This window comes from Hemitrygon akajei, chromosome 23 (assembly GCF_048418815.1).
Source record: "Hemitrygon akajei chromosome 23, sHemAka1.3, whole genome shotgun sequence".
Lineage (NCBI taxonomy): Eukaryota > Metazoa > Chordata > Chondrichthyes > Myliobatiformes > Dasyatidae > Hemitrygon > Hemitrygon akajei.
In genome coordinates, this window is record NC_133146.1 from 25,583,269 (window position 1) to 25,600,943 (window position 17,675).

Below are 17,675 nucleotides of genomic sequence, written 5' to 3' on the forward strand. Positions count from 1 at the left end.
TTTGGGTAGGCTGGTTGTTAACACATTTCACTGTATGTTTTGATGTACATGTAATAAATAAATCTGTAGCTTATATAGCAATGGCCAGTCGGCATTCATGTTTAATTATTGACATTTCTAGAAGAGCTATTTCAACTTGCACTGCAATTTTGAAAAATATTGAAAACACATTGATCATGCAATAACCCCAATTGAGCGGAAGGATGGGACAGGGCAAACGACCAAAGCTACACTAGGCTAGGTAGGAAAATGCTGGTTTGGATCTGTTACTGTCGTGGTTTCTTGTGCCCCACAAACGACTAGGAGACGCAGAAGACTCTTCAAGAAGTGTTAAACTAATACAACTTCCACATAATCCAATATTACTTTTATTAGGTGATATTGAAGGGATAAAACCGATATCCAAATTGAATAAATATCAGAAAGAATTTATAAAAATTGCATTGGCAGTAGCCAAAAAGGCTATTGCAGTTACTTGGAAATCAGATACATATTTAAGTATAGATCGTTGGAAGAAAGAAATTTATGGCTGTATTCCACTTGAAAAAATTACTTATAATTTAAGAGATAAATATGAAACATTTTTGAAAATTTGGCGCCCTTATTTACAAAAGATAGGATTAAATATATAGGTGCTCCGAAGATAAAATAATTGGTTACTTGGGGAAAGAAATAAATATATATACTAAAGTTATTACGAACTCCATGGAGCATGTGGGGATCTTCCAATATCCAGGCATTCCTTTTTTTTTCTTTCTTTTTTTTTCTATAGGGATGTTAGGGGGGAGGGGTTAAGGGGAGGGGGGATGGGTAACATATATTTTCTTTTTCATACACTTTTATTCTGTAATTACTTGAAAACACAATAAAAAAAGTTTAATTAGAAAAAAAAAGCTGAGACAGTCAGTGAGCTAGTCGCTGATTGCCCACCGATCCTTGTACATAGCATATTTTATAGCAATCTCCTGGTTTAGTTGCATTAGCATATCCAATCGGTCTACAGTTGCGTATCACCAGTACATCAGCTCCTGACTTCCCACTATTGTTTCTACCCATTAACTTAATCATGTTCTAATCTACTTTTTGGGCCATGTGTTACCTCATCCCTGGCCACAGTTATCTCTTAGCTAGCCTCTCATTAACACACCATTATCTTCTTATCTGGCTACATTCTTAAGTTACTGATGTGTTCAATAGTACAGAGACAATACAGAGATTTCATTCTGGCTGATAAGTTGGATACATAGTAAGTATAAGTTAGCTACCTTCTCAAGGCATTGATGTGTTCAATAGTACAGAGACAATACAGAGATTTAATTCTCCTACTAAATTGGATACATACATAGCAAATAGCAAACACAAAGCTGACTACATAGTTTTGGTTACACCTCTCATTAACACACCATTATCTTCTTATTTGGCTACATTCTTAAGTCACTGATGTGTTCAATAGTACAGAGACAATACAGAGATTTCATTCTCCTACTAAATTGGATACATACATAGCAAATTGCAAATACCAAGCTGACTACATAGTTTTGGTTACACAGCAAACAATGCAACTTTATACTCCAATATATCCCCCCTTTGAGACCCATAGGGTCTCATACAGAGAAAGACTAAGAGTCCGCGCACAAAAGCCCCAATAAACTCATGCACTTATTCCCAAATCTCGGGTTAAACTACAATTTTCTGCGCCAAGACCTCAAAGTATTCTCTCCCTGTTACCCTGGGTCGCTGAGCCAAAAACCTGTCCCTTTGTACCCGAGACAGGGAAAAAAAACTCAGAAGCCCTTACAATCTACTCCCACACTGTCGTTTTGCTCTTGTTCATCCTGCAGGTGTTGTAGGCTGTAACAATACATCTTCGGTGCTTCTTTCTCCACTAAGCTTGCTTCAGTAATTGCCACGAGCATTGGAAATTGTTTGGTTGCAGCACGCACTACAAGAGACTTGAGACAAGGAAGAAAACAGCACAGCACAACAATACAATACTGACAGTTATTGCCATTTTAGTCAGCCATGCTCCCCATCCTCCGAGTCTACTTTCTAACCAGTCAAATAACTGATGTCCGAACCCTGCATTCTGTTTAACTTCCTTTCTTAGACTTTTCAACTTATACATTGCCTTAGTAAACAATCCTTCTGGACTAGTGTTACTTGGTATAAAAGTACAGCACTTCTCTCCAAACATCACACAAACTCCTCCTTTTTCTGCCAACAGCCAGTCCAATGCTTGTCTATTCTGCCACGCCATTTTGCTAGTTGCATCTAACTGTTCCCTTCTTATCAGTTCCTGCTGGTGTGTGACACGCCATGGTGTAAACGGACAATCTCTTCTCATGTGACCTGGCTGATTACATCCCCAGCACAATCTCTCTACCTCTCTTTCCCCGATTCCTCACTGGTCCCCTCTGCCCATAGCTCCTCTGTACCCCTCCTTGGGACTTCTAGTCCTGTCTGGGCTGTTTGAATTTAGTTTGTTCCTGATAGGGCATTTGTGGGAATGCTCCTCCAAAGATGTTGATTATTGGCATGGGGTTTTCTGGCCCTTGTCTTACAGTATGATCGGTTCCTCCATATAGTGGTGCTTCATCCAGTTCGATGGCTGTACTCGGACCGGTGGTTGCTGGCAGCATCTTTTTGCTTTTCTCTTTTTCCTTCTTTTTGAGTTCTTCGAGCTGCATTTGTATTAACTTTCTTTGCACCTCTTCCTGCTGCTCAGCCAACCTTCGTTTGTCTTTCCGGTATTTCTCAACCGCATGGACTACGTGGTCTCTAAATTCTTGTGGGGTCATTGACGTCAGCCCAACCACTTCCTCCAGTTTGGATTTTACTTGCGGAGGCATTGCATCCAAAATGCTATGTCGGAACAGTGTGATGATAAATAAGCTATTTTCCACCTCTTGCTCAGTCTCCAGTCTCCACCTTTTCAACTGGTTTTCTACGTAGGCTGTTGGGTTTTCAGTGTCTCCCAGTGGATCCCCCTTTAAGGCTTTGGGGTCCACTTTGGATGGATAAAGCTTCCTGAGACCCTGCCATACCCTCTGCCTCACTCTGTCAAACCCGTCTCCATCAGTTCTCAGGTCGTTCGAGTTTACTATGCCAGCCATTTCCATTAGTTCGTTAAATTTGGAGGTTCCCATCAACCTTATCAATAGTGTCTTCAAATCTCCCATAGCCAATAATCGTCCCGCCGTTTCTTCTTCAAAGGCTCTAATCCATTTCCCTGCTCCTTCATGTAGATTGGGCAGTGTTTTTCAGCCCTTCTAGATCCTGGGATCCCCAAGGGAGATACTGCACTTGTCCTGATTCTTTAACTAACAATGGCATCATTCTTCCTCCTTCTTCCCACCTGCCCTGGCTCTCCTCCTCGCCTGACTCCCCATCTGTCTCAGGGTATGTCTTTACTGCCTCCCACACAAATTTCTCCGGGGTCCTCTTCTTCCCTCGGTCTCTCTGTGGAGTCCTTCCTTTCTGTCCTGATTCAATACTTGGTTGGCCCCTGGAGTATTTTTTGCATCTCCTCTGGCAATCCCCTCTCAGTAACTTATCTAGCTCTCTCTCTACTTCCGCAAGTCACTTCCCTACCACCTCCTCCTGCTCTTCTAGGCTTCTGCCTCCTACCTCTTCCCCACAAATTCTCGCATCCTCTCTCTCACCACTTAACTCTTGCTCCTCCAATGAATCACCTTCTCTTTCTTCCTGTCCGTGTCTGTACACCTGTGGCAGGGACTCCTCATGATCCTTACTCGTGCTTGATTCCCTTCTCTCTTGTGCTTCTCCAAGACTCTCGTCTCCTATCTTTTTTCCACTTCCTCTTGAATGCCTCAGCTCTTCCTGCCCTGATGAGCCACTTTCTTTTCTAGTCTGTAGATTTCTATGGTATAACCGATATTCCTCATACTCCTTTTCCTCTCTCAAGTATTTCATCCGTTCAATCTCTTCTTTCATTTCTCTCTTTGCCTGTTCCACCTTTATCCTTTCTGCCTGTATCTCCTTCCATATCGCCGCTTTTTCCTTCTCGTATTGTCTTTTTTCCTCATTATCCCAAACTTGTACTTCTCCCTGCATGTTTACTGTACCCGTCAGCAGGGGGCACTGCTTAGGGGTTCCTTCCTCATTATAGGGAGGGGGCCTTTCTGTTTCTTTCACGTCCGGGTACTGAGCTGAAGGCAGCTTCTCACTGTACCTTCCTCTCTCTCTAACAGGCTGTTTCTCCAGCACCTTAGTGTCTTCCTCGTTTGTAATCAATATTCTGTCCTCCTCAGCCTTTCTCCCTCCGTTCTGAAGAGTTTTAGCACTTCCATTTCTTGTTCTCTTTTTTGCCCTCTTAGATTTATCTTTTGGTTTGTAATTTTTAATTAGTGCTTCCATTTCTTCGCACAAGCTTACATCAAACATTCCTTCTCTTGGCCATTCTGTGACCAGGTTTTTGGTTCTTTTTCCCCATTTTTCTGAAGTTTTTGTGATCCCATATTTATTTACCGGGATTTTTTTGCTCAGAATCTCTACTGCCGTTCCTTTACCTGTCATGTTGTTCTCTCTTTTTAAGGTATTTCAGAGATTCACAGTTCGTTTACTGGATAATATTATTTACTCTAGTTCTATGCCTAGTCTATCGTCTATCTACCAGCGCTTTAAACTATATATTGGACTGTCCTTGTTTCCTATTCTGTTCTGCCCGTACAGACCTCTACTTACAGCGGTATCCACAGAACTTTCTCTTTGCACCTCGTTTATTCAGACCCTTATCTCTTAAGGCGGTATCCACGAGGATTTTCTCTATTTTTCCTTTCCCTGCCCGTTCAGACCTTCGTTTCATACGAAGCGGTATCCACAGGGACTTACCAACACCACGAGGAATTTTTCTTCACTTAACTTCTTATTAGCTTATTTGTACTTACCCTCACTGCAGTGTTCTTGATCAATCCTCTGAGCCTCCTGTTAACCCCCAATTCTGCCAGATTCTTTGGACCGGAGAGACCCTTCGGCAGTGGTTCCACACTTCTGAGACTCCAAGACCTCCCCAAAACCAACAGAATTCTTAGTCCAAATTGTCGCAAAAAGCGATTACCTTTTGTTTGGGTGCACCCTTAATTCTGTTAGCCCTGTGGGGTTCCCTAGAGGACTGGGAAGCGTCCCCAATCTGCCGTTTCCTTTCCGCGGGTCTCTTTCCGATCCTGCTGACTACACCAATTTTTGTCGTGGTTTCTTGTGCCCCACAAACAACCAGGAGACACAGAAGATTCTTCAAGAAGTGTTAAACTTTAATTTGCAAATCAAAGCTGAGACAGTCAGTGAGCTAGTCGCTGATTGCCCACCGATCCTTGTGCATAGCATTTTTTATAGCAATCTCCTGGTTTAGTTGAATTAGCATATCCAATCGGTCTACAGTTGCGTATCACCAGTACATCAGCTCCTGACTTCCCACTATTGTTTCTATCCATTAACTTAATCATGTTCTAATCTACTTTTTGGGCCACGTGTTACCTCATCCCTGGCCACAGTTATCTCTTAGCTAGCCTCTCATTAACACACCATTATCTTCTTATCTGGCTACATTCTTAAGTTACTGATGTGTTCAGTAGTACAGAGACAATACAGAGATTTCATTCTGGCTGATAAGTTGGATACATAGTAAGTATAAGTTAGCTACATTCTCAAGGCATTGATGTGTTCAATAGTACAGAGACAATACAGAGATTTAATTCTCCTACTAAATTGGATACATACATAGCAAATAGCAAACACAAAGCTGACTACATAGTTTTGGTTACACAGCAAACAATGCAACTTTATACTCCAATATTACTTGCTTGGACTATATGCATGAATACTAATGACCAGAGTAATGGAAGCACTGTTTGCTTGATGTCTAACATCCAAGATACAAGCATCAAAACTCAAAGGAGTCACCTGATAAACTGGAAGTTTTATACCCCTAAACCACAACTTCGGTTATCTACTTATCTGCTTAACCTCCCTATTTTACTTGTTTCTGTCCGGATCTTTAAAGCCCATCTATACCACCCCTACACCCCCACCCCAATCCCTGTGAGGAACTTTAGAACCCAAAATGATTCTAAATGAACTTAAAATAAATTTTAAACTACAGCACATTATGCACAGTAGCAGCAATCTACAGGAAGCTTTGCTGCAACTCCGGCAGCACCTACCACCTCTACCAGCCAGAAGGACATGGACAGCAAAAACACCAGCAAAAACACCTCCACCTGGAAGTTGCCCTCCACACCACACACTTGGAAATAGGTCACAGTGGTTCAAATTTCTGGCACTCTCTCCCTAACACTACTGTGGATATACCCACACATCAAGAACAGACAGTTAAAGGCAGCAGCTCTCTGCCACCTTCGAGGATAATTAGGAATAGTTAATAAAATGCCAGCTCAGCCCATAAAGTCCTCATCTCTTGAATGAATAAAAATTGTTCATAAATTGCTGTAAATGGTTGGTAGCTTCATCCTGTTATAGTGATCCTTTGAACATGTACCAATATAACATGGGAACAGACTCTTCAGCCCACAATACCTGTGCCAACCAGGACGCCAAATTAAGCCTGCATGCACATAGTCTATATCTCCGCCTGTTCACATGCCTATCTAATGTCTTGTGAGTGTTTCTGTTGTATCTACTTCCCAACCTCGCCTGGCTGTGCATAAAACTCCATTAAGTGCTCCCTCCCTCACCTTAAAGCGATGAGCTCTAGTATTTGATATTTTCACCCTGGAAGAAAGACTGACTACCTGTTAACCATACCTCTCATAATTTTATATACTTTCCCCAGAGAAAACAATCTAAATTTGTCCAATTTCTTATAGCCAAAACACTCTAATCCTAACATCCTGATGAATCTTTTCTGCATCCTCTCCGAAGCCTCCACATCCTTCCAGTTATGCAGTGACCAGGACTACACATGCTAGCAGGCATAGACTTGGTGGGCTAATCAGCCTCCTTCATATGGAAATATTCCAAATGTGACGTAATTAAAGTTTTATACAGGTGCAGCACGAATTGTCAGCTTTTAAATTCAGTGCTCCAACCAATGAAGTACACTGTACTCATTCTCCACCACCTTATCCACTTGTGTAGCCACTTACAGGGAGATACTGATTTGCACCCCACAATCCTTCTGTTCAGCAATGCTCCTAAGGGTCCTGACATTTACTGTATAATCTCCTCTTATATTTGACTTCCAAAACTGCAATATCTCATACGTGTCTAGACTGAGCTCCAGCTGCCATTTCTATAACCATATTTTCAACTGATCTACATCCTATCCTTTGCACTGAACTTTTTTTTTCAGATTTAAGATCAAGGACAAAAGAACCAGAGGGGAAGTGAGAAGGATATCTTTATGCAGCGGATTTACAATCCCTGAAGGAACACACTGCCTTAAGGAAGGGTGTGAACATTTTTCAAAAAGTAATTTTCTGAATTTCAGGGTATTGAGGAGTAGGTAATCAGACTAAATGGATAAAACTCTAAGGATCTGCCACACGCATAATTTGGCATATGCACAATGAGCTCAATTTCCCCCTTCCATGGTGTATTACTTTATTACCTACAGTCACGACTGTACCATAATGACTCTGAAGGCTTCACACTTTCAAACACATAAATTTGAGTTCACCTTGGACTCCAAGATTTTTATCTCAATTAATGTTAATTCACACTCACATTATCCCTGTCTTAATAGCATGGTCAGCCAACGCTCAGTCTTTTCTGTAACCTCCTCCTCGTTTACAATACTTCATAAATTATTTATAACTCTTTATCTTCTCTGCTTGTATCCTTCTGATGTCCCTCCATAATTGCAATTGCTTATATTCCAAGCTCAGGAATTCCTCCTCAGTCATTTCTCTGTGACTTGGTGTCAAACTTTGTTGAATTACACTCCCGTGAAACACCTTGGGACAGCTTACTACATTAGAGAATCTTCATCAGGACAGCTCGGTACTTATTTGATATTATTCCAAACTAGGAGACTACACCAGGTATATAAAATAGTCAACCAGTGCCCAAAATAAATCACATTGTGTAACTTCTCCTAAATTATTTTACCCACAATAAGAACTGGCTTTCAGTTATGAAAATTTCCAAAGATGTTTTACAGAAAACCTTTTAGTTACATAAGATGGAAAGATTCACCAACCTGCAGCCTTCCCATGACAATCAATTGCTTCGGCATATTTTCCTGCTGCTAGCATACGCTCCGCCTTTCTGCTTTGCTGGTGAGCCTGAAAGAAACAATACTTCTGAGCAGGATACACTTGCAGCATACGTCATTTCAAATCAAGATGACTCTTGCCCTGCAACTGAACTCAGCAGTTTTATCATTTCTGCTTGCAAGGACTGTGAAGAGAGTGTATGCGTAAACCTTCTCGTGACATTATGTCTCCTAGCTTATTGATCACTGAAGAATGACTTGGCAGCAAGTTCACAAAATAACATACAACACTTGAACACACTGCAACTCGTACAAAAGACAAAAACACAAACAACATGAAGACCTCAGTGGGGAATGTCCTATTTCCAGATATAGCAGATCATCACACTGAAGCTGCTGCTGTTGTACCGCCTTCAAATTACTGACTAAACTGCAATTATCTATTTCACACTATAATCAATGCTTCCTTAAAGACAGATTTTATTTCTGAAATGTTCAAAATGCTGGTCTTTAAATTTCTCAATTAAAAGTACATCCGAATGCTCTCACATTACATCCCTTTACAGTTGACATTACAAATTAATCTGTATTTGGTTCTGGTCAGTGCAGGTCACTCTGGCAGACCTATAGGTAATCCTCAGGTTAGGATTTGAACAAGTCATAAATATAATTGCACTTTGTTAATTAAAATAGTTTTAAGTTCTGAAATACTCAGCCCTCTTAATCCCATCCTTATCTCATATCCATCCAAGGCTCTTTCTGTTTAATTGCTGCCAGGTTTAAAATCCACTGAAATACCTGGGGTCTCAATTGCTCTTTGGTAATTCACAAATGTAATCATCTCACGTTTAATGATATGCACCAATTGTAGACCTCAAACCAAGTTGCAATTATCTATTTCATACTATAATCAATACTTGCCTAAAGACACAGATTTTTTTCTGAAATGTTCAAATGCTGGTCTTTATCATTTTCCCTCTCCAAACCTGTGTCATATCCAATTTCTCTTTTGTATCATCATTAAAGCTTTTCTGACCAATCTTTCACTAACTATAAACCTTTCATGACTCGGGATCAGTTTTTTTTAGTATGACCATGCATTTGCGATATTTCCGCTGCATTAATGGGACTATACAAAGGGAAGTTGCTGTTATCATTGAAGTTTCAATAAGCTCAGCATGCTTTAATGAAAAATACCTGCAGATCACCAATATGTCTGCCTCTGACAGCCAACAAAAATAAGGTTAAAATTGGAAAGTGCAAGTAGAGGTGGCTCTGTTCACTAATAATTCTGCACTTTTAGGATGGGCTCAGAATTTTGGGAGATTCAAAACTGAAATATGGGACAATTTAAGCAAAATTATAAACAAAAAACACCAAATGGTTCAGGAAGGATTTGGAAAATTAAATTAACAAAAACTGCAACACCATCATGTCAGAGCACATTACAATATACTTGGTTCTAAAGCACACTGGTAGCTAAACTTTTGAAAGTCTGTCATTTATTTAAAAAAATAGACACAACTGAAGTTTAGTATTAGGTCTAGAACCATTATTAAGTTATTTTCTTTGTCCGCTAACCTGTAAATGGGTGAGAAAATTACAACATAGCGAGCCAGACCACGCTAGATAATTCAGGTGCACATGCCCAAAAAGAACAATAATTATTTGTGTTATCTATAGCAAGGTTTTCTCCTGATAGCTCAGAATGTAGACTCAGTGCAACATCTGGAACATCAACACACACAAAGTGAGGAACTCAGCAGGTCAGGCAGCATCTATGGAAATGAATAAGATACCAGAACAAAAAGGTGGGGGAGGGGAAGGAAGACGAGCTAAAAGATGACAGGTGAAGCTAGGTGGGTGGTAAAGGGCTGGAGGAGAATGAATCTGATAGGAGAGGAGAGTGCACAATGGGAGAAAGGGAAAGAGGTGACAGGCAGGTGAGGAGAAGAGGTAAGATGCCAGAATGGGGAATAGAAGAGGAGGGAAGGGGGAGGGAAAGAGGAAGAGAAAAGAAAAAAAAGAAAAATAAATACTGGGAAGTTGGGGAAATCAACATCAAGTTGGAGGCTACCTAGATGGAATAGGAGGTGTTGCTTCTCCACCCTGACAGTGGTCTCCTGTGGCAGAAGAGGAGGCCATGGACTGGTATGTTGAAACAGGAATGGGAAGAAGAATTAAAAAGATTGACCACAGGAAAGTTCCGCTTTTGGCGGATGGAGCAGAGGTGCTCGACAGAGCGGTCTTCCAATTTAGGTCGGAATTTAGCATTGGGAGCACCAAATACAACAGACAACCCCAAAAGATTCACAGGTGAAGTGTTTGTGTCATGTTTACAATAACTCAACATGCCAGATTGTACTTTGCTACATGCAAAATACAGGCAAAAGAAAGGCTAGCGGAAATCTCATACAGATAAATTAATATATTCATTGCAGAACATTACAGTGCTCTACAACAAACTAAACATATGATGCAGTCACACTGTTATTGATTCTAAATTAATTGCTGAAAACTTACTGCAGGATCACAATCCAGATCAATGTGATAGCAGCACATTTCATTCACCATCTTGCTCTGTCAATCAGGGGAGGGGAGCATGGTACATCCAACCAGCTGCTCCAAGGATGGGAGGCTTACTTCCTGCAATTGCACCTCACAAAATGTTGCAACTTCAGCTATGTTACAGCATGGAGGTCACAAGGTCAGATAATTCCTCATTTTGAAAGGAGCTGAGGAGGAAGGGAGAGGGATGTGCGTAATGGTCGAGGGACAGTTTTACGGAAATGTGACTGAAAATAATCCCTACACTAACATGCAACATGTAACAAACTAAAATGCAAGATTTTAGTTAAAAATATGGAGCACATTCTGCCTGGATGTTGGTGACGCCAGGTGTTTCTTGGGGATCTGTTCTGGGACCCCTATTTTTTGTGATTTTTATAAATGACTTGGATTACTTTTTAACTGTTCACCTGCACTGTGTACTAAATGCATTTTGAATTATATTTATTAACTTATTTGTTGTAATATTTTGCTTTATGTTCTGTGTGTGATATATGTTTTTGGGTGCACCATGTCCAGAGGAATGTTGCTTCATTTGGTTGTATATATGTATAGTCAGATGACATTCAATTAAACTCAAATTGAACAATAACCTTGAACTTAGATGAGGACATGGAAGGGTGAGTTAGTAAGTTTGTAGACAATATGAATGTTGGCATTGTGGATAGTGCGGAGGGCTGTCACAGTTTATAGCAGGATATTGACAGGATGCTGAGCTGGCTGGAGAAATGGCAGATGGAGTCCATTCTGGAAAAGCTTGAAGTGATTCACTTTGGACGACCAAACTTGAATGCAGGGTACAAGGTTAATGGCAAGATTCAAAGCAGTGTGGAGGCTACCTCAGTAGATATATTTAAGACAAGGTTGGATAGATTTTTGCATAGTAGGGGAACTAAGGGTTATTGGGAAAAGGCAGGTAGGTGGAGATCAGTCCATGGCCAGATCAACCATGATCTTACTGAATGGCGGAGCAGGCTCGACGGGCCAGATGGCCTACTCCTGCTCCTATTTCTTATGGAGGTAAAAAGGGATGTTGGAGTCCAACTCTATAGGTCCCCCAAATTTGCTTTGTAAGTTGGAAGGGTTGTTAGGAAGGCACAGGGTGTGCTGGCCTTCAGTAGTTGGGAGACTGAGTACAGTGCCACATGGTTATGATGCAGCTCTATAAAACTTCGGTTTCTTGGAGTATTGTGTCCAGTTTCGTTTGCCTCATTATAGGAAGGATGTGGGATCTTCAGAGAGGGTGCAGAGAGGATTTACCTGGATGCTACCTGGACTAGAAACCATGTCTAATGAGAAGGGTTGACTGAGCTAGGGCTTTTCTCTTTGGAGCAAAAGAGGACAAAATACTTGACAGAGGTGTATACGATTACGAGGGGCATACGGTGGACAGCCAGCACCTTTTTCCCATGGCGGCAATGGCCAATATCAGATGATTTTGAAGATAAGTGGTGGAAAGTTACGGGGAGATGTCAGATGTAGTGTTGGGTGCCTGAAACATGCTGCTGGGGTGGTGATATGGATATTGAAGAGACTCTTACATGGCCACACAGATGTAAGAAAACTGGATGGTTATAGGCTGTAATGTAGGAGGGAAGGGTCAGACTGATCATATGTAGATAAACATATTTATATAAGTTGGCACAATATCTTAGAATGGAGCACATAATGTTCTTAAAAAGTTCTGACAAGCAAAATAGATTCATGTGTATATTTAGCACAACACTGACTCCTCACCTTAACCCAATAAATTATTTACTTTAACAAGTGAACAGGTAGCAGTTTTAATCTCCACAAGTCCGATTGTCAGAGACAGACACTTCAGCAAATGACATGTATTGCTTTTGATGTTTCTGATTCTAAGTCTTGGAAACAAGCAAATATTAAATAAAATAAAATTATTTTTGATGGTCTAACTACCTGTTAAATTAACATAACTGGAGAAGGTCCTTTTGCCAACTCAGCACCTAATTTTATCTGATATAAACCTCAACGCTCTGATCTCTACATAGTGAAGGTCACTCAATATTTAACGTTTGTGTCTGACATGAAATAAAAGTTTGTATACACTCTTCTTACACAGGCATTTTGACTTTGCGAAAGATTTTGCACAGGTGATAATTCCCATTTCTATCTCACTGTTACAAAATTTGAACTGTCTTCATAAAGAACACTAGAAATAACTAAGCAAAAAAATATTTCTTTTACTGCCATTTCGCCAGCTGTGGGATTGAGCTTGCAAAGGAATGGAAAAAACCAACAAAGGGTTACCTGCTGAAGGGTCTCGGCCCGAAACAGCGACTGTACTTTTTTCCATAGATGCTGCCTGGCCTGCTGTGTTCCTCTAGCATTTTGTGTGTGTTGTGCTCGGATTTCCAGCATCTGCAGATTTTCTCGTATGAAAAAAAACAATGTGCTTGCTAGGTCAAACAGCTCCACCAATGTGTTTGCTCCTCCATGCTGCCTAGTAGCACATCTATCTGAACACTCTGTTTAGTGTTCTAGTGCTCATTTCTATCTCTTCCACTTTTAAGCGCACACTCACCCAACCCACATCATTTAAGCAGCTTGCTTCTTCCTGCTCTCTGGGCTTTCTGCTGGGACAAGGGGAGAAAGGCAAACAAATTAGGAAAGTGAGGAAAAGAGAGCGAACAAATATACAAGGAAGAAAACACAGTGATGTTGAAATATGAGTAGATACGAAATGAAAGAGCAGTTCAGTGAAACAGCTACCACATAGTGTGTGGTAGAGGCACAGAACAATGCCAGTTTTTGTAAAAAGCAAAGGAATAAAATAGCAGTAGGAAGTGGCAAATGTTTAAAATTTGGCAATGGAAAATGGCAAAAAAAAGAGGAAGAGGGCAGATTTTTAAAAGTTACCATCACTATTAGATGATTTGTTGTTGCAGTTTTCATCTTCATTTCCATACTGGTGCATCTCTACATTATTTTTTCAGGTTTGCTTGGTGCAAACTTTTTTTTGGAGGAAACATTTTAAATGTCAGGAAATTTACAAAAACAAAAATTACTGCAGAGTCTCTCTAGTGAGTCAACTACTAGTATCCCTGCCAATTCACAAATGCTTTCTTGAAAAGCTGATTTTAGACCCTTCTGCTTGCAATAGCTACTATTTTGCAAATTAGATTGTGCTCATATGTTATAATGGCATAATATTTGACCAACTTTGTGGCAGGTGTTAAAATATATTTTTATTACGTTGTGCAATAAATGCAAGTGTACTGATGAATTTTGCATTCATATGCATACGATTCTCCCAGACTAACTGAGGTACACCACTATTAGTTCACAAGCAAACAATTAGCATTTACAGAGAGTATACAGAAAGATCTCGGGCTATTTCACAAAAGAGTTCTAAAAAAATCAATTGGCACCAAACCACATTAGAATCTTAAACACAAGAGATTTTACAGATGCTGGAAATCTGTAGCAACACAGATAATGCTGGAAGAACTCAACAGGTCAGGCAGCACCTTGAGGGGACTAATCAGTCAACATTTCAGGCCAAGACCTGCTGAAGGGTCTCACTGTTGACTTCTCCGCCAATCTTTGGCTCATCCAAAAACTTGCTTATCATGCCTTCTACATTCACATCCAAATCAATTACCCAGATTAGAAATAGCAAGGGATCTAGCACCAATCTCTGTGAAACACCTCTAATCACAGAAATCCACATCCCAAAAAAACAGCCATCTGCCATTAACTTTTGTGGATAGTTGGGGAATGTATGTAGAGATGGAGATGGAGTGAGGGGGTTGAAAGAGATAACATGAACATGGTGCAAATTGATTCTGAAACTTGGTATTGTTTCACGTGGCAAAATGAATTGTAAATCATAACATTGACAAAAAGTGGCTTTTTTTGCTTTCATTTTATATTAACTAATGGATAGCAATTCTTCCCCTTACCCAACATTCCCTGTGTCAAAGAATGCCCAACAGGGAAACTGAAATATGGAAATTAGTATTCCGTATGCTAACACTGTATCACCTCTAAGAACAAACTTGCAGCATACATCTCTACAAAATCAAAACAGATTCAACACCTTTGGGCATTGACTTAGGAAAACAAGTGACTTAGTGCTTCATTATTTGGAATCAATTAAATCATGTTTTTCTATAAATAATGTAAGGCATGTTTTTAAACTGCAAGCCTGTTGCAATACTGTCCTGACTGAATTCATCAATCTGAGGTCCTGCTTGAAATCTTGAGTGGAAAACTTCCCACAATACTAGCCTGCTGTAAAACAGGGGTGTTTTACAAGTTGGACAACTTTTTCTTCTTCCCTTCAAACAACAACTTGTATTTTATAAACAAAATGCCAGGGCCTTTCACTGGAGCATTAATTTATAACAATTCAAAAGTAAATAACTGTACCAATGCAATTAACAGTAACTATATAAATTCCAACTTTTCTTCGACATGGTATCAGCTTCCAAAGGTATAATCCAATGGGATTTTACCACCATCTTTAGCCTTGAACCATGTGTTAGGCCATCTTCTGCTTGATACAAAATTATGGACAAGCCAGAATCTTAGGTTTCAAACTAGGGGAAAAGAATTTACAGTATTCCTTGAATCCTAAATACTTGTTATCCGAGCCCCAGTTATACTCTACAACTTTGGCTGCTTAGCTTCAATCACTGAAGTTTTTCACTTCCTGTCATTCCTTTCTCCTATATAGTCTTTAGTGACTTCCCCCAACACCAACTCTAAATTGATGTTTATTTCAATTATTCAAGCATCTTTATGAAACACTTTGCAACCAATACAATTTTTAATCAAAAATATGGAAGTGGTTGTTACATGTAAAATGCCTAACACAAGAGATTCTGCAGAGGCTGGATATCCAGAGCAACACACACAAAATGCTGGAGGAACTCAGCAGGTCAGGTAGCACCCATGAAAATGTTTTGATGTTTCAGGCCAAGACCCTTCTTTAGGACCTATACCTGTTTGCTTTCATATAAAATAACTTACACACATTTACACAGAGGCTTTCACAACGGAGGAAGTCCTAAAACATTTGCATTTAGTGAAATGCTAGAAAGGGAATTACAGTAAAAAATTTTGGAGATAAATATTAGCATTGACAAAACTTCTTCTAGACTCCTGGAATCTGTTAGGTTCACCCAGAGAAGCAGACCAGCTACTGGTCAAATGTCTCAACCAAAAGCCGACTTCTCCACGAATCATCCTTTTAATGATATTCTATGGTGGCATCCTAATTTGCATGTTCAAATCATTGCAGTCTGATTTTAAGCCATCACTTTCTGACACAGGCAAGATGATTACTGAACCACAGCTGAATGCACCAGTCACCATGAATGCACCAGTGGTCAGTCACCATGAAGATTCAATCAGCTAAATTTTAAAATGATTTTTGGAACCGAACAAGAGTTCATCTGCTTTAACCTACAAAACTGAAGCACCACCAGAGCTAAACACTTGGAGGAATTCTAGAAAAAAAAAATCAGCCTCCAAGAGTTGGTGTTCATTGCAATGCACTGAACTGAGACAATAACTTCAATAATTTTGTTCATATATTGTAAATAAGAATAAAAAACAACTGCATAACTAACAAGCAAAATAGTATGTGTTCTCAAATTAAACCAGGAAGTATATTTATCATGGCGTCTGAAGTTATATTCTGAATGAATATCATTACACAATTAAACTGATTTTATATTCAATTTAATATACAACCATATGACTTCCGAGTATTTTTAAACTGTGACTTTAAACCTTTATTTCTAAAGGTTAGCCAAGCCATTTCTTTCATGGATGTGAAAGTTCAGCCCAGTCACCTCAACATAAAAGTAGATGCAATTAGCTAAATTCTGCAGAGTCCAACTTATATCATCTCCCAAGGATGCAAAAATCTTTGACATATGCATATAATTGCAATTATTTAATTAGTAATGTTTCAACATACTTTTTTTTGCATCATAGGTTCAGAGTACTGAAATTAGGACTTTTGAAACAGTGCAAAGGCACTGGTAAGCCAGCACCTACTACACTACTCCTGTTCTCTCTCAAATCCCAATCAACTCCCCTTCCACTCCTAACAAGTTGAAGTGCTCGGCTTGTCAAACAGAGTTGCCTCTGGTTTACAGGACATAGATTTGGGTCCTCGTCCAAAGACTTAAAATCTAAACCTTCACCCCAGTGCAGGACTGGGATTGTTATTAGGAGTGCCATTTTCAGATCGGATATTGACGTGGAATGAAATATTTTAGAACTGTTGAAGAACACTAGGAAGCTTTACTCCCACGGTCAATATTTATTTTTCAACCGACATCACTGAAACACAAATCTAGTCATCAAACTGCTGTTTGTGGGTTCTTACTGTGTATAAACTGGTTGTTCTGGTTCTCAAGCGTAACACTGGCGAAGTACTCGATGGGTTGTAAATACTTGCCGGTGTTCTGAAAAGTGGTACGTGAATGCAGTTCTTTATTTTAATCTTGTTCGTTTACAAACAGGGCGAGGACATCGACCGGCTAAACAACAACATCCAGTTGGGCACAAGCACTGAAAGCAAGGGCCCACAGGAAGGTGACACACCACAGGAGGGTAGAGATGGACATGTCCCACTGCCTCCAATCCCGAGACGCGGCGGCTGGACAGAGGTAGATGGACCCATAACCCGACCGGCAGCAGGGCCCGTGTCCCCACCGGCAAAGCCAGTGATCACTCACCAGGTTCAGTGGGCTTTCCATAACGTCCATTGGGTTCCTCCTCACTCCGCCGCATCCGAGTCGTCGGGCTCGGCTCAGCCCGGCCGCCGTCAGGCTGCACTCACAGAGCTGAGGGACGGCATTAGCCGGGCCGGGCCGAGCCGCGCTCAGCTCGCCCCTCCCTCCCGTCCCCCGGCTCCGCTGACGACAGCACAGCG

At 40.4% G+C, this 17,675-nt stretch overlaps 1 protein-coding gene across 2 annotated transcripts in view; it reads right to left on the reverse strand.

The window, feature by feature from the left end:
• Positions 1–17,671, reverse strand: part of nrbf2b (nuclear receptor binding factor 2b) — a 32,401-nt gene extending 14,730 nt beyond the window's left edge. The window contains exons 1-3 of one of the 2 annotated variants that reach the window (XM_073027234.1): positions 17,479–17,607; positions 13,305–13,353; positions 8,177–8,261 (exon numbers count right to left, since the gene is read on the reverse strand). In XM_073027234.1, the coding sequence (XP_072883335.1) occupies positions 8,177–8,231 (55 nt within the window). In that variant the 5' untranslated portion in view covers positions 8,232–8,261; positions 13,305–13,353; positions 17,479–17,607. Of the gene's footprint in view, positions 1–8,176; positions 8,262–13,304; positions 13,354–17,478 lie in introns of both variants that reach the window. The other variant, XM_073027235.1, reaches the window with a different exon arrangement.
• Between the last annotated feature and the right edge of the window lie 4 nt (positions 17,672–17,675).